Raw genomic sequence first — 16,321 nt, forward strand, 5'->3', positions numbered from 1 at the left:
GTAACAGTTAAAATAAAATTTAACACGGAGTTGTATAGCTGATAAACTGAGAATAGAGAAAACAATAGATATTCTTGGGCAACAGCTAGGAAGTAAAAAGATAACAGGGAATTTGTGCTAAAAGTAAACGACAAAGTAGAAGATTCCTCAACAATTTTAGGTTTGCCTTTTAATCAGTAGCATAAGCAAAATGGTAGAAAAGGAAATGAAGAAGAAGGAACTGAGATCAGGAGTATCAGGTAAGAAAAGTGGAAAATAAAAAACGGCTGTAGTGGGACTGCTCAAAGGACATACAGTGACGCCAATACCGCTGACGAGCTCAGTGAGGCCGAGTCGCAGAAAGGGACTGAAAACGAACAGATCAACGCTGGTCTCGGAAGTTATCAGAGAAGTATGCGGATTCGCACCTTACGAAAGGAACTTAATCGAGCTGGTGAAAATAGGATCGGCATCTACGACGAAGAGAGCATTCAAATTCGCAAAGAGACGCCTGGGAACACACAGACGCGCAAAGGCGAAAATGAACGAGATGCAACAAGTGGTGGAGAACCAGCGCAAACGCAGGAACTAAGACTAAAAATAATCTGATAATTGCAAAGTACATTAAATACGTAAATATGTGATAGATAGAAGGAGTGGAAATTGTAAGGAGGCCTGAGGTTAGATCAGTATAAATAATGTCAAAGGGACTGAGGTCGAAAGCTCTTCGGAGATATAGAACTGCGAAAAGGCACGTGATAGAAGGTAGGTGAGCGCATAAGGATCCTCGGTGTAATAAAACGTGTAGAAGTTCTGGAACTGCCGAGAACAATTGAGTCTTACAGGAAGATGAAGATGATACAGCGAGGCCACGACATAAAGCCGGTACGGAAGTTAAACAAGTTCCTGTACCCAGGTAAAAAAAATAAACAACGACAGCCTGTGTAGAGGAGGAAAACGCGGAGTTTCCGCAGTCGGTACCGAAGCCGCCGTTGGACCTGAGGTCGGAAAGGGTGCCGCTGTCAGGTATGTGTTGCGAAACGCAGCAGAAACGCGCTGTTTAGGCCTCGCGGGACCCCGGGGAAGGAGGAAGTTCGACGCGCAGGAGCTGGCCGAGTCGCGAATAGTGCTCAAGGCCGACAGGAACACGAGGCAGCTGGCGAGGTCGTTCATGGACGTGGAGGACGGGCAGTTTGCAGTGCAGAGCACCGCGAGAGTGGGCCACTACAAGGCGGGGAGGGCGAAGAAGTACGCTGCGAACAAGCTGAGCAAGATCGCAGCGGCGAGGACCGCGACTAAGAGTAAGAGGGATGCCGCGGCCGCGCCCAAGGGTAAAGCGAAGAGGCGCTAGAGCTGCAAGATTGACACCAGTAGATTGTAGCAACGTTATTTAACAGATTATAGCACGGTTGTTTACCGTAGATGATAGCACTATTGTTTAACAGATGATAGCACCATTGCTTATCGTATATTGTAGCACTGTTGTTACAAAACCTACGGCATATCATGGCACTCACAACACCTGATTTTGGACTGAAAACAGCGGTAATTACAAGGAAAGGACGAATCAGTCACAGTACTGTGTAAATAGTAACTACTACATTAGGGTCAGCTAGTACGTTGTGGTCCACTGCTACAGTTGCAGCCCTTAAGCCGATAGTAAACCAGCAGTTAAGTGCTGGTGCCAGCAGTGGGCGTGGGAGCGGCCGAGGAAGCCAATTTCAACTGCGATCGTCTCTTGTTCTCCTCCATGTTGTTAATCAGGTTGTGAAGCGCAATCATGGCCCGGATGATGCTGCCGAGGTACGAAGTCATCGTAGTGTCGTTCATGTTAATCGCAAAGGCCTCAATGAGCTCCTCGTCGTCCATAGAAGGAAACATGTTAAAAATGTCCTGTAAAATGTAATATAGTAGGAAAGTACCTGTAGCATGTATATAATGGACGTGTTAATCGAATAGGTGCCGGAAATTAAACCGCCCAAATACTCAACAATCTCAGTTAACTTGGACACCAAGGTCCTCAGGGCACTCATCTTACTTTCAACCTATACGTATTGTGATAGTAATAGTAGGTAAAGGCAATATTAGTAGTATTCGTGGTAGTGGTAGGTATTAGTAGTAGTTGTAGTAAGTAATAGAAGCTAGTAGTATAAGTGAATAGTGGTTTCAGTAGTATGCAATGAGCCGTACTAATTAAAACAAACCTTTTTTGACAGGGTCGAAGTGGTTGCATTGGTCAGATCCCTCAGCAGGTGTTCCAAGCCAACTTCCTCGGCCTCAAAGGAGCCTGAACATGGCTGAGAAGGGAACTTGACTTACCGACGGAAAGGGGAACGTGAACGAAAGTGCGCCTGAACCTGGAATCGTTAGTGGGTTCCTCGACGGAAATGTAAGCCTCAATGGGAAGCTCCTCTTTCTACAAGGGTTCAAAATGAAAATATTAAGTTACCTCTGTTATGTCAACGACTATGTATACGGGATGTGGGCAGTATTTTCGATAAAGCTCGTGGATTTCTAAGTCGGCCAGTTTACACTTGGGACCGGTGCTATACCAGCCAAGGACCTTCTCCTTGGCATTAATCTGTAAATTATTGTGATGAATTGTGCTTTGAACAATCGAGGAACTGTTTTAAAATGCGTTTCATTATATAATGTGTTGTTAGAGTGAGCAAGCGTACCTTTCTGAACATTTTAAACATGGTTTCATGGTAGTTGTGATCAAAGTACCAAACGAGAGGATTTTTAACGTCTTCCTCAAAGGGTATGGCGTAGGAATTGGTGATGTGCAGTTCTCCGCTTATGTATTCTCCCAAAATTGTTCCGACGACTCTACGGGAAGTGCCCTGGGCGGACCTGTTGTAATGGTCGACAACAGATAAAAGAACGATTGGATGAACGACGACCTTCATGTTCATACCCTGTAGAGACGTTTTGTTTACGACATCCATATTTGAAATGTACTAAGTAAAAAGGTAAACTAAAGGAAGAAAAGGTAAATTTGTAGTGGTACTCAGGTACCCCAAAATGTGTAAGATCAGTTGACATTAAAACGGCGAAAATGGGAAAGAATCAGACGCCAAAACTATATCTGCTTCTCGGCCTCGATCAGAGCGCCACTACTCGAGATATTGTTAAGGCTTATAGGCTTGCTGCGCTAAAGTCACACCCAGATAAGCTAGCAGGGCTAAGCGAAGAAGACCAGGTAAATATCAGTTAATTTGAACTAAAATCCATGTAAAAGGCATATGTGTAACCGTTAGCATCTTTAGAATGGTGATTTTTCATCTTTTTATAGGAAAAGGCCAAGAATCACTTTGTGCAGCTCCAGCACGCCTATGAAATATTAAGGGACGATGAAAAAAGAAAAAATTACGACGTTTTCGGTAAGCAGACGTCTCAAAAATAGTCATCTGCCTTCAGGTTGGGAGGGTGAGGGCGACGTGTCATTTTCAGCCGCCTTCGACTTCTACAGGGCTCCAGTGCAGGAAGAGGACATAGAGGACTTTTCCAAGACTTACAAAGGAAGCAAGGAGGAAGACGAGGATCTCATGGACTACTACAATAAGTACTGGACAGAATTAATGACTGTTTCGTAGACACAACGGAGATTTGACGGACATTCTGTTCTGCATTCCTCTCTCAGAGGCAGATGACCTGGATAGATTTGTAGAGTTTTTTAACAAGAGCATTAAATCGAAGGTAAGCCGATATGAGTTGCAATGTTCTTAGAAGCTAAAATCGACTGAAGATTTCAAGAGGACGTCTAAGCCAAAGCAGATGAAGAGCGTGAAAACCAAGTATGAGAAGTCGTGCAAGAAGGCGAAGAAGACTGACGAGGACTTGTAAGATTTAGTTACTCAGACGCCCATAGAAACTACCACTACCACTACCAAGGCTTTGTTACTATTGTTACACACTAGTTAGCACCAATTAGTAGCAACTATCATGACAATAAATTAGGGACTTTGAGGAACTATCGGCGCAAATAATGGTAAGATGGACATTTTCATCAGTTTCAGGCGAATCGTAAAAGAAGATACAACGATTTTTCAGGCCTAATTGCAAACCTTGAGTCTAAATACGGATCAAAAGTAAGTGTAAAATCAATCATTAACTTACAGAAACTGAAACTTTCAAAATAACATGAAACAACATTATAATTTAAGTCAATAATATCGTTTAACATAAGTTAGACATAATGTAAAATACTAATAACAATGTAAAATGTAACGTAATAGCTTGGAAAAGCTACGATAACAAATGTGTAAGGGAAACCTGCGATGACAAATGTGTAAGGGAAACCTAAGATGACAAATATGTGTAAGGGAAGGCATCATAATTAAGGCCCAAAGTTCATCACGGTTAGCGGTCTATGAGCTTCTCGTGAATCAACATCGCTACGAAGCTATGGGAGGCGGCAGCTCCGGAATCTTGCCATTCTACAAATGAATCAGTAAATAAGTGTACTAATTGAAAGGGGACTAAGGAAACATAATGAACTTACTTCGAATTTATCGGCCTTAAACGCCTCCAACATCCAAGGCTCATATGGTAGGTCCTCCTTAGTAGTTAACGAAGTGGCCGGGGCTGTAGCGGGCTGTGAACTCTTTGAACCAGAGGAAAACAAATTCGGTTGACCGAAAGGTGAGGTCTGTTGAGTGCTCGACTGGCCAAAAATCGATGCACCAGTCTGTTGAGTACTAGTCTGCCCAAACAATGATGCGGAACCTTGTGTAAACGGCGACTGAGAAGTCTGAGTGGCAGGCTGGCCAAATAAAGAAGTACCAGATTGTGCACTTTGTCCAAATGGCGATGCACCAGTTTGAGTGTTAGACTGAGCGAACGGCGATTGGCCAGTTTGTTGAGCTCCAAGTTGACCAAACAATGATGTACCAGTTTGAGGGGTATTAGACTTGCCAAAAAGCGATGTACCAGCTTGAGGGGCATTAGACTGGCCAAAAATCGATGCACCAGCTTGAGGGGTATTAGTCTGGCCAAAAAGCGATGTACCAGCTTGAGGGGTAGTAGTCTGCCCAAACAATGAGCCAGAACTCTGCGTAAAGGGCGACTGAGAAGTCTGAGTGGCAGGCTGTCCAAAAGTACCAGTGAATTGCTGAGTGGCAGTCTGACCAAACGGAGAAGTACCAGATTGAGTGCTAGACTGACCGAATAAAGAAGTGTTAGCCTGAGCAGTTTGACCAAACAGAGAAGTAGTGGTCTGTTGAGCGCCAAGTTGACCAAAAAGAGATTGCCCAGCCTGCTGAGTGTTAGACTGAGTGAACGGCGATTGGCCGGTCTGAGTGGCCTGACCAAACAAGGAGCCGGGTCGACTAGTCAAAGAAGGTGCAGATTGCGATAGTGAAAACTGAGATGAAGAGCCTAAAAGAAATTATTAAGTGAAATAGGTAAATATTCAGTACCCAAAAGAGAGGAGTTTTGGCCGGAAGCGGAAGCCGACGAACCAAAGCCGCCGAAACCACCAGAAGTCCCACTGTTCGGAATATGAGTCCCAGTAAACGGATTATAAGAACTCTGAGCAACTGATTTACTTATAAATGACATTATATGAAAAGTAACTGTTCATAGGTTCACCTGTAGGGCCAGGGGCGACCACATGGCATACGTTTCCCATTGCGCACACAAATTGGAATCTGAAATTCGTTAAAATCACTTAGTATCGTATATGCTACGTAAATCCATGAGATGTGTGGTAAATAAAAGTGAAATAAAAATTAAACCCGGCTACTTGAGCCCTCCGGTTAAGTTGACTCGGGTGGCCTTCCCGGGCATTTTATGCTTAGATTCTATGTTTCTGTACATCTGCGAAAGTTTGCTCTTGATCCTCTCCTTGGAAACTGCCACACTCTTGGAGGTGTAGTTGAACTTGCGATCCTTGTAGCCGACGTCGCTTGGAACGGCCGGCTTGCTCTCCATTTCACTCTGCTCCTGGGCCTCAGCGTAGCTCGAGGCGATGCCCAGCATGGGCCTCGTCCACTTCTGCACGATTGCCCGAATGATGGTCCTGTTCGAGTCGCACTCGTCAGGGTGGTTCCACAGCGATACGATCTTCCTGCCCAGCCCAGTCTCCCGGAGATCGCTGGGCTGGAGGGGCAGCTGGAGCGCGATCTCCAGAATCTTGGTCCTGACCGTCAGGTTTGGCAGCGACCCGTCGGGCAGGTTGTCCAGCCAGGAGGCCAGGGCGGTGGCCACGCCCTCGGTGATGCACCACTGCCTCCAGGAAGGCTTGTTAATCTCCGATAGGGAATTGAGCATTTTGAGCTTCGCGAGCCCAGGCTTACCATTCTTGATTGACTCCAGGTCCTCTCTATACGCGATCATCATCCTCTCAGCGAGCCCTCTGCAGAGCGACCTGCACTCCTCGTCGGTCAACTTGAGCGTGTGCCTCTTCCTGTCCTTGATGTTTTTGAGCAGTCCATCAAAGTACTCCTTGCCCGTGTTCTTCTTGGTCTTTTTGACAGTGGGTTTCTCTTCAAAATCTGCGTCTATGTAGTCGTCCAGGTCAGGCTTGAAGTCAGTCTGAGCTGGAACGAAGTCCTCGTCCGCCTTTTTCAGCGATTTTTTAATTTTTTTCTTTACTTTGCGATTTGGCACCTTCACATCGAAGCCCTTGTCGGCCCTGTGGTTCCCATAGTCGTCGATGAAAATATTCGAATCGTCTTTGGGAGATTCATTTAAATCTGAAAACATGTTTTGGGCACTATCGTCCCTATTTACATCGGCCATTTTAATTTGAAAAATATATTAAACAGGAATACGATATTTAAAAAATATTATGTGAAAAATAAATAAAATTATGATGCTTAAACACAGATATAGCACGATTTGTGGTTATGTGGTTACCAATAACACAGTTCAATAAAGTTGTACCCAAACTTGGTCAAAACATCCCTTCTCAGAACATCGAATATATGCAAGTTGCTTACTTCTTTGTTTTTCATTTGAAAAATTAAAATCGTCTGATTTGAGGCGTTTTTCAGAATATATGGGCACATCCAAGGGCCTGTGTACTGGTTCTCGAGTATATAGTCTATTTCCATCTCCGACACGTTCCAATTGCTGTAAAAACCTCGTAATTGTACTTTAGAGCCTTCTAATTCCTCACTTTTCTTTTCATAACTTGTAGAAGGCTGATGGCCAAATGAGCCACCATTGGCATCCAAGTACCTGGATAGGCAATTCCACTGTTTCTCCCGTTCCAGCAAATCTGCTATCTTAAATATATCAAGGTCATGCGCTTTCGTGTTTAGGGCTTCTCCTATGATTATTGACGGCATTAGTCTGATGAAATATTTGGGGTGGTCTTGCAAGAAGAACAGCTTCGTATACACTAAATCCACCTGAATGGGCCTGCAACTCGATTGTAAATACTTATTTATGTATTTGTTACTCCTGTCATCATCCTCTCTTTCTTTTACTTCCACTTCACCACCTCTGCTTGTTCCATCTTCTGATGTGTAACAATTAACTGCTGAGTTTTCTCTGCCATTTCCACTTCTTGAATAACTACGGTTACTGTAAGTGTGAGAGTAGAAGCTGTCAAATAATTCTTTGGCCATCTCATCCTTATTCGTGCCATTGCATCCACTAACGTTGCACACACTCGCTTCCCCTTTGAATAGCCTAATAAGTTGCCAGAACTTGACTATAACAACTTCATCATTTTCTACTACTCTGGAACCCCGCGTGTCTTCCAAATAATTTACAGCTGCTTTACACTCATTTCCCATTTCACTGGGATCCTCTTTAAATATGTTAGTTAAAATTTTAATTAGGGCATTTGAAACACTTGGTATGTGTCCATTACTAAATGCAACTTCTCTTTTGAACACGTTTAGTAGCTAAATTGTTATTGTTATTAATGGTGGTACTAATGGATGCATTTGTATTAACAGTAATAATTGTAGCAGTAACAGTGGTAGTAGTAATACTATTAGAATTAATAGTGGTAATAGTAGTACTAGTAGTGGCTTAATAGGTGATCACGGTCAATAGTTACCTTGAAGCACTGCAAATAACAGGCAATAATGTCCCAGTATGACAATAAAATATCATTTTTATTCCTAAGCATAGTTAACTTTACAGACAATGTTAGTTAATTAAGGTTACTAATATACTTACGGTGAACTGTACAGTTTACAGCAGGTCAACAGTGTCAAATTTCTGTAATGGATTTTCATAAAATCTCTGTTTCCAAACGAGTTCTATATGTTAAGCTGATATTTTGTATTTAAACTCACTGCGATAAATAGAACGAGGTTTTTCATTGAGGACATATAGTTTTCTCCCTTGCACGTCTCATAAAAATCCTGCAACTCTCATAATTGTTTTCATAACTTACGCTAAAGGAATCGTTCAGCCTCGTAGCATTGTACATGTTAAGGTTACTCACCAAACCTAAGGTGCTATCTGTGTTTCGTTTACCATCAATGTTATTAACAACAGACAGGTGCCATAGCTTCATATTTTCCAGTGGTACCAATGAACCTTCCACCAGTTTACTAAAGCTCCCGTTTTCGTCAAACTTGATCAAGTTGTTCATGGTGTTGGCTATATTTTCCCTCTGTCGAGAGTCCAACTTACTTCCAAATTCATTAACCATTTGATTTAAACACAACATATTTCCTACGAGTGAAAATTGTCCAATCAGATGTAAATTTGCGTTAAGATCAGATAGACATTTTGACACAAAGTTGATGTCAAAATTGCTTAGAAAAACTCTTGATGCGTACAACAGTTTACACACAGCACTCGGAATAAATGTGCAGTCTGAAGAGAGCACCAAGACCCTAAATTGATAAAGCAGCTTAATCACAAGGTCCCTAGCCCTGAGAGACAGATCTGAGTGGACAATTGCGAAATTATACAAAATTTGCACTGCTTGCGCCTGAGTGTAACGATAAAACGAGCTCGCTAAAATTTCAAGTACTGAAATTGTGAGTTTATCGTTATACACTCCGTGTGGAAACAAAGCCGTTACTGACAACATCGTTTTCGTGTCTAAACACTTTAGAATCACCAAATTTTTACTCAGGTAGTCGTGTATGGAGCTCAACACGGGACTACTGATACCAGTTTTTGACAGCCTCGTTAAATTAGCCGACGCAATCCTGTGAATGTTTTCATAAAAATCTTCATTCAAACCAAAATCCTGTTCACCATCTCCAGTTTCAGGAGCTGAAACCTCATTATTCTGTGAATCCGGTACATTACTGTTTAAGGCCAATGTCTTATTCAGGGTGCTTGAACTTAATTTACCTACTATTATGTCATTTAAATAATCAAACGCCTTGAGTGTAAACAAATTCAAGTGGCACAAACTCCAGAGCACCTGCGACGCTTGATACGTGTCCCATTTGTGATTCAAGAGTATGTAAAAGTCTATCTTATTCCCAAATTCTGACAGACTGTGGAACCTCCACTTGCTCAGGGAGGCCAAAATCTTAACCAAGTCTTCACACCCGAGCTTCTGTTCATTCAAAAAGCAGTGCCTAAGTGTCTTCGTTGAGAGGCTATACCAGCATTTTAACTTTGAGTGGTAGTGTGCAGCGAGAGACCTTTGCAAGACGATAATTAAGTTATCTTTGTCCAGAGATCCCAGAATCCTCTCTATCTGGTTACACACTATTTCTTCTTCAGGTTCCCTTTTATTATTCAAATTATCTGATGAAACGGTCTCTGTTATATTATTTTTAACTGGTTTATTTAATGATACGTTCGAGTAAATTATCGAATTAGTTTGTCTAATGAACTTATAAAATACATTTCTGTGCAATTTATCTATGTGTATAGATTTTTCAGAAATGTTGTTCCTTTTTTTAACAATTTTATCTATTTCGTTAAAACTGAATGGAATCACATCATTGTATTCACAACGATTCGAATTAGCTTCTATATTATATCTCTTCTGATGGAATAAATATTTTACATTATTTTTAACTATATTTAAATACATTATCCCCTTAAAGAATGAATTTTATAGAGTTTTAATATGAATTGAAAATTTGAAGCTCATTGTATAGAAGAAGCAAAACTACATTGAGGGATGAAATAAATATTTGTTACATTATCAAAAATATAAAAATGATGATCAAATTTAGATCATAGAAGTAGAAAGGACTATCTATTTGATACTCCCCATTGCAGATTTTTAAGTTAGTATATATATGTGACTTTCCACTAAAAAGGATGGATTTGAGGAAGTCATCGAGATTTAAAGGGCTATTGACCAAAAGATTTTCGGTGGTAAGTTAAACAAGGCAAGTGTGTAAATATAATATCGTTAGGACTCAACAAGTACAATAAAATCGGATAAAGATAGTGAAAAAAGAGTAGAACGCAGCAAAAAGAAGACAATTCTTTTATCTTCGCCTTTAGGTAATGTTTTAAACAAAATTTAATCAAATGTGTACGTAGATTACGGAGATGATGATGCCTTGATAGAATCAGGCCTATGGTCTGACATAAAAGTGATGCTCTGGGATTTCATCCCAGATTACACACCGTTAAACTTTATTTTAATACAACTGTTTGCCTTTATGGTTTTTTTATCGTTTCGAGCAAGTAAATTAAAATTTTTGTTACACACTTCTTTAGTTACATTTCCGACTTATATAGAACCTGAAAATCCTGATGAGAATTTACAACTTCAGTACGAATACATGTCTTACATCAAGGTTAGCGGTTAAATTAAATTTGATTTTTAGGATTATTTTAACAGTGACGAGAAGCAATTCGATCTCATCATAAATACTCTAAAATTATTGTTCATTTTGCTTATTATCAATATAATTGTACTTTTTCTAATATTGTTCGTAAGGTAAGAACCACTTATAACCGATTTGTCAATAAATGATTAATGAATGGTTAGATTCATCTTTATGAAGTTTCTGTTTGAGCTGTTTTCGAGAATATCGAGAATCGCAGTGCTAATAGCCTACTCAGTGGACCCAGGAGTGTTCTATTTAATGTGCTCACTGATAAATTATACGGTGTTTTTGAGGTGCCTTATTAAGAGTTGGTTTATGCTTTGTTCATTATTCTTAGGTGGCATCACTCCTGAATACACCTCCTACAAGTTTCAAATGTTTGGACATTTGATCCCTAGGGATTTCTGGATCGACTCCAAGTGCTATTCGTACTGTAAATCTCTGTACCACTTGCACATACTATTTGCTGTTAGAAAACTGATTTTATCGACACTGCTGTTCCTATTTGAGTTACAGTTCCTCGCAAATTACTCGAGTGACCTGACAACTTATTTGAATGAGTTATCGTGTCTGAGAAAGTTTACACTCAAATGGTATGTGTGCTACTAAAGTATTACCGCCTAATCAATTACTAATAATTGATATAGGTTGAACTACGTGTACTATAGAAAGTCGCTGAGGATGAAAGAATTGGATGATTTGATGGAAAAGTTTCTAAACATTGACATGAATGTGGTAAAAAAGAGTTATAACACAGTATGGATGCAACATCGCAAGGATGATTTTAAAATTTTTAGGTAAGATCACTTATGGTTATTAAACATGAACATTTTTAGGCCAATTTTATGTAAATGGCAATACCACAACATAAAAAATGATTTGGATTTGCACGATTATAACGGCACAGATTTCCTAAAGGACCTGTGGATCAGTTCAATGTCCATAAAGCCAAGCGTTAATTGGATAGTGCTTAACTATGTTATCCACAACCCACCTGAGATATTGTTGTTACACAACTCAATACAGCTGATATGCAAGGACACTATCGACTACTATTCCAAGTTCTTGTTTGATCAGATATACGACTCCCTTACGATCCTGAGGAGTAAGGAATACAAGAGGCTGGTAACGGTTCACATGTCAAAATTGAAGGTAGAGCACGAAGTTAAGACTGACAAGGAGACGGGTGACTACGTGGAGGATGAAACTTTGGAGTTCTATCAATTCTCAAACAAGGCCCTGGATGAAAAGGAGACAGAAAGATACGACAGAAGCGTAAGTGGAATGTACGATCCAGAAACAGTAATGGGAGTGGACTACAAAGTAAATAGATTAAGTGATCTTAAAACAATCAAGGGAGTGGACGACATGTACATAACAAGAGACTTCGAGTAAGTAACATTAGCAATAGTAGTAGCAATAGTAGCGGTAGCCAAGTTACAAAAATTAATTGGGAATATAGGCCTGGAAGAGAAAGGAAGTACCGTCAAAGCTCATCAAACATGGTGCCAGAGCTTCTTAAGTACAGGAATACCATATTGGATCCTGACATGCCATCTGAGACTTGCGTTGGGGCATTGATGAATAAAAGAGAAACAATAGACAATTATGACGAGGAGGAGGAAGACGATAGATACATAACGAAGGAGATGTGCTCAGAGTTGGACCAGAAGATAGTGGAGGACTTCTTCCTGAGTTACGACATATCGAACTGCAGCGCCATATCATGCGACAACTTCGTGATGGCCGTGATCAACATGTGCTCAATAAGGAAGAAGCTGATAACCACATTGAAGAACCAAAGGAGCATATTGGAACTGGTAGGGAACCTGATAAGCATAATCCTGTGGTTCATGTCGTTCGTGGCTCTCCTGCTGTCGTTCAGGATCAACAAGAACATAGTGCTGCCCTCGACGATAGGTCTGTTTTCAGCCACCATCGTGGCTCTCAGTTACATGTACACGAGCTTCATCACCGCGATCATGTTCGTCGTCATTTCAAACCCGTACAACGTGGGCGACAGGGTTAGGATAGACGGGCATGTGATGTACGTGAGGAGAATAACGACCTACAATACTGAGTTCAGATCCTCGCACGGGAAGCACATAATATACCAGAACATACTGCTGAGTAAAATGTTGATCATAAACGAGTCGAGAGCGAAGCACGCGACGCTGGAGCTGAACCTGAAGATGTCGTCATCAACGACGCCAGCTGCGCTGAAGATGCTGCGAGACAACGTGAAGACGTTTGTGAACGGAAGGCCAAGGGACTTCGTGAACAACAGCATATATTTCCACTGCGATAAGCTGCAAGTGTCGCACTACATTAACCTCGTGATATGGGCTACCTGCGTGGAGTCGTGGTCAAACACGAGAGCAGTTTTTGGACTGAAATCAGACCTGATGAAGTTCGTGGGAAATCAGTGTAAACTGCTCGGAATAGGCTACGAGGGTGCGCAGTCGCCAATATATTTCAAGAATTCGCTTAACGTGGGAGGGCTGGAGCCAATAATAAATAGTTTCGTGCACGGAGATTCACACCATCACTACACAGTGCCGCATAAGAGAGATGGCCCGCCGCCGCATGGACCACACGGAGATCCGAAGAACGACAAGGGCCCAGAAAACGAAAAGAGGGGCATATTTAAGAGGTGGGACAACCTGCTGGGTAAAGGAGAAAGTGCCAGCAAGAAGAGAGACACTGTGGTGGGACACAAAGCGAATGAGGCTAGTGCTTTTTATAGAGTAGAAGATGGGCCACAGAGAAGATCGGGAGCTGGATTTAGTGGGCCTGACTATGTAACACCTAAATGGGAGCCGGGTCGAGCTGACGGAGAAGGGAGAACAGACAAAACATCGTTTGAAATGATAAGCGCATTGGGACCAGACCATCACACACCGGAGATCGCACACTTCCTTTGGGGAGATCCTCCGAGGCCCTCCACAGTGTCAAGGCACTCGGGAACAATCCAGCGGCAGGTTTCAACAGGGCCGCTCAACATAGAGCCAACGTTCTCAGGGATGATTAAGCCCTGCAAGGTGGCTGGAGAACCAAGGGGGCTGAGGAACCTAACGTCACCTGAGAAACTACACCACATACCAAAGCCTACGTTTGAATCTACGCATCCGCCGCAGCACCGCCACCATAGGAGCTCTGACATGGAAAGCTACGAGAACGTATGGCTGAATACCTGGAGCCCAGATACCAGGCCCATCAGACTCAAGACCATGTCAGTTGAGTCGAGCTACGATAAGTACATGAAAATGTCTGTTGAACAAGCGGAAATGGAACAACAGCCTCAGGAACCACAGGAACCACAGGAACCTCAGAAACCAGAGCAACCAGAGCAACCACAAATCACACAACAAGAACCTCAACAACCGCAACCAAAGCAATTAAGTCAATGGGAAAGGCAGAAACTCATACAACAACAACACTTACTGCGACAACGGGGAGATCTGGGAGCTGATGTCGAAGCAGCAGTGCCAACGAATTCAGAGAATCTAGAAAATGTAGAACATCCGACTAGGCATGTAACAATATCAGAAGGCGTGGTTGATTTAGATAACAAGGGTGCGTCACAACCACCCAATCCAAATCTCGAAGGACCAGTACATAGAAGGATTGAGCATCACCACCCAGCACAAAATCCAGCGAATCCCAAGAGTCGCCACCCACACAAGCCTAAAAAGAAGACTCAGCGCAAAGAGCCTCAAAAGTCGCCACCAGCTTGTCCTTAGATGAGAAATGTAACCGTTCCTATCGTATCATAGTCTCAACACAGTTAACCGGTGTATCATAGCAGTAGCGTTTGTTATTATAAACTGAATGTAAAGTTTAATGGTGTAAAATATTAGTAACATTAGCCAATCAGTCCTGACGAAGCCATTGTAAAATATAACTACTCTATGCCATAATGAAGTAGACAACGACTCGAAATGTATAATAGACGTGGTAAATTTAATTTGTTTTAATTTTTAAAAGTTTCCATACGTGCCTACATACTCGTTCGTAATCCGTTGTTATTTTACATAGTTTTCCAAATTTCGATACGTGAGTAGATAACAATTCCTTCCGTGCCAAGTCCGGTATCCGTCAACAGTTACAACATGCCTGTTGAATGGTACGATGTTGCGTTAAATGTTCAGTGGTCTTGGTAATCACTGATGCCTCCATCAGTGATCGCGAACACGGCCTCGCCCTCTGGCAACACCGGGGAGTCGTACACCTTGCAAATACGACTCTCGCCCTTCGATTGCCTAAGAAACAAACGAGTCTGGCTAGCGTGAGCAATAATGTGTCCACCAACCGGCAGCTTATCGTTGCCTAAACGAGAAATAATAAATGAGTCATTTAACTAATGTGATTAATAGACCCTGCCCATATGATCGATAAATAACTCAGCTGATCAACAGTAGGTAAACGATACCGAAAAAGGAGGACATTGCGTCAACCTTGGCAATCACCTGGTTCGTTATAACGACGGCTACCCCGAACGTGTCTGCAATCCTCTGCAGAGCCCTGAGAAACTTGCACAGGTGCATCTGCCTGCTGGCCAGCTCACCTAAAACCAATATTTAATGAAAACTAATGGCAATGGCTCCAATAAAAAAGCACGGACAGCAACTAGCTATGCATCAGTCAAATAAAAATATATGGCGTGTACCTCTTCCGGAGTAGTCTGATCTGTAGAGGGCCGTGGCGCTATCGACTATCAGAAGGGCGAATCTGGTCTGAGACATCATCGCAGTCGCCTCTACCAAAAGCTCAAGCTGGTGGTCGGTATTGTAGGCCCTGGCGTAGGCGACGTTGTCGAGGCAGTCCGACGGGGAGAGCCCGAACCTCTTCGCAATCGAGACGATCCTCTCGGGCCTGAAGGTCCCCTCGGAGTCGATCCAGAGACACTTCCCCTCGCCCCCGCTCTGCTCAACGGGAAGCTGGCACGTGACCTGAAGGTGCAAATGTGAAAAGTGTGAAAATGTGCCATAAAGTATACGTATCATAGAATGTGCAAACGGCTAGCTGCGAGGCAATAGCAGTCTAAATACGAAATGGCTAAAAGCGGGAAATCACGACTAAATAGCGACATACTGCTAAGGTGTGGCACAGTTGGGACTTCCCCGTTTTAAATTCGCCAATTACTTCGGTGATGCTGCCGGTCTCGATGCCGCCCTGTAAGAGGGTGTCAAACTGGACGGATCCGGTCGTAAATTTTATCAAATTGCCTCTGGCCTGCAAGTAGTCCTGCCCGGAGCAGAAGCCGAGGTGGCACAGCTCCCTGCAGGCTGCCTTGATCTTCGCTACCTTCTGTTCGCTCAGGCCCTTAATGACCAGCAGATTCTTCTGAGGTGCATAGGCAACGCATTCTAGAGTGGAGTATCCCGCTGAATTAATTATGAATATCGGAATTAAAGGGAGGTGTGTATACCTTCTCGCAATAAATCCAGGTCTCTCTGCAGAAGCCCCTTCGACAAAAGGCATTCGAGCGCCTGCGGGTTCTGCGGCGCAGGCTCGGAGATGCTGAGGGCGTTGTTTTCATTAACTAACGATAATTCGTCTGAACCCATGGTCATAAAAAGTGAATCCACAAAAGATTGTGTGTGGCTTTCTGT

At 42.5% G+C, this 16,321-nt stretch overlaps 9 protein-coding genes across 9 annotated transcripts; 4 read left to right on the top strand and 5 right to left on the bottom strand.

Annotated features, from left to right (window-relative positions):
* Nucleotides 1-190: 190 nt before the first annotated feature.
* Nucleotides 191-571, top strand: TOT_040000661 (60S ribosomal protein L36; the record flags this gene model as incomplete). The annotated part of the gene is made up of 2 exons (XM_009694298.1): nt 191-239; nt 273-571. 2 exons carry the CDS (start codon nt 191-193, stop codon nt 569-571), a joined length of 348 nt encoding a protein of 115 aa, XP_009692593.1.
* Nucleotides 572-677: 106 nt separating this feature from the next.
* Nucleotides 678-1,330, top strand: TOT_040000662 (conserved hypothetical protein; the record flags this gene model as incomplete). The annotated part of the gene is made up of 4 exons (XM_009694299.1): nt 678-744; nt 788-895; nt 928-1,005; nt 1,044-1,330. The coding sequence occupies 4 exons, from the start codon at nt 678-680 to the stop codon at nt 1,328-1,330; spliced, it is 540 nt and encodes a 179-aa protein (XP_009692594.1).
* Nucleotides 1,331-1,650: 320 nt separating this feature from the next.
* On the bottom strand, nt 1,651-2,927 carry TOT_040000663 (26S proteasome regulatory subunit; the record flags this gene model as incomplete). The annotated part of the gene is made up of 6 exons (XM_009694300.1): nt 1,651-1,872; nt 1,902-2,024; nt 2,184-2,266; nt 2,299-2,395; nt 2,429-2,560; nt 2,658-2,927. 6 exons carry the CDS (start codon nt 2,925-2,927, stop codon nt 1,651-1,653), a joined length of 927 nt encoding a protein of 308 aa, XP_009692595.1.
* A 110-nt stretch (nt 2,928-3,037) lies between these two features.
* On the top strand, nt 3,038-4,121 carry TOT_040000970 (uncharacterized protein; the record flags this gene model as incomplete). The annotated part of the gene is made up of 8 exons (XM_009694301.1): nt 3,038-3,181; nt 3,275-3,362; nt 3,400-3,544; nt 3,576-3,678; nt 3,709-3,821; nt 3,940-3,970; nt 3,999-4,070; nt 4,101-4,121. The coding sequence occupies 8 exons, from the start codon at nt 3,038-3,040 to the stop codon at nt 4,119-4,121; spliced, it is 717 nt and encodes a 238-aa protein (XP_009692596.1).
* Nucleotides 4,122-4,429: 308 nt separating this feature from the next.
* Nucleotides 4,430-5,317, bottom strand: TOT_040000971 (conserved hypothetical protein; the record flags this gene model as incomplete). Its single annotated transcript, XM_009694302.1, has 1 exon — nt 4,430-5,317. One exon carries the CDS (start codon nt 5,315-5,317, stop codon nt 4,430-4,432), a length of 888 nt encoding a protein of 295 aa, XP_009692597.1.
* A 404-nt stretch (nt 5,318-5,721) lies between these two features.
* Nucleotides 5,722-6,723, bottom strand: TOT_040000666 (uncharacterized protein; the record flags this gene model as incomplete). Its single annotated transcript, XM_009694303.1, has 1 exon — nt 5,722-6,723. The coding sequence occupies one exon, from the start codon at nt 6,721-6,723 to the stop codon at nt 5,722-5,724; it is 1,002 nt and encodes a 333-aa protein (XP_009692598.1).
* Nucleotides 6,724-6,836: 113 nt separating this feature from the next.
* TOT_040000667 (conserved hypothetical protein) lies at nt 6,837-9,952 on the bottom strand (the record flags this gene model as incomplete). Its single annotated transcript, XM_009694304.1, has 3 exons — nt 6,837-7,838; nt 8,238-8,306; nt 8,339-9,952. The coding sequence occupies 3 exons, from the start codon at nt 9,950-9,952 to the stop codon at nt 6,837-6,839; spliced, it is 2,685 nt and encodes an 894-aa protein (XP_009692599.1).
* A 233-nt stretch (nt 9,953-10,185) lies between these two features.
* Nucleotides 10,186-14,449, top strand: TOT_040000668 (uncharacterized protein; the record flags this gene model as incomplete). Its single annotated transcript, XM_009694305.1, is given in 11 exon segments — nt 10,186-10,242; nt 10,284-10,374; nt 10,414-10,560; nt 10,594-10,673; nt 10,704-10,816; nt 10,868-11,299; nt 11,354-11,503; nt 11,543-11,981; nt 12,063-12,097; nt 12,112-13,231; nt 13,316-14,449. 11 exon segments carry the CDS (start codon nt 10,186-10,188, stop codon nt 14,447-14,449), a joined length of 3,798 nt encoding a protein of 1,265 aa, XP_009692600.1.
* Nucleotides 14,450-14,853: 404 nt separating this feature from the next.
* On the bottom strand, nt 14,854-16,276 carry TOT_040000669 (DNA repair protein Rad51; the record flags this gene model as incomplete). Its single annotated transcript, XM_009694306.1, has 5 exons — nt 14,854-15,035; nt 15,139-15,273; nt 15,376-15,658; nt 15,801-16,093; nt 16,138-16,276. 5 exons carry the CDS (start codon nt 16,274-16,276, stop codon nt 14,854-14,856), a joined length of 1,032 nt encoding a protein of 343 aa, XP_009692601.1.
* Between the last annotated feature and the right edge of the window lie 45 nt (nt 16,277-16,321).

This window comes from Theileria orientalis, chromosome 4, assembly GCF_000740895.1.
Source record: "Theileria orientalis strain Shintoku DNA, chromosome 4, complete genome".
NCBI classification, from domain to species: Eukaryota; Apicomplexa; class Aconoidasida; order Piroplasmida; family Theileriidae; genus Theileria; species Theileria orientalis.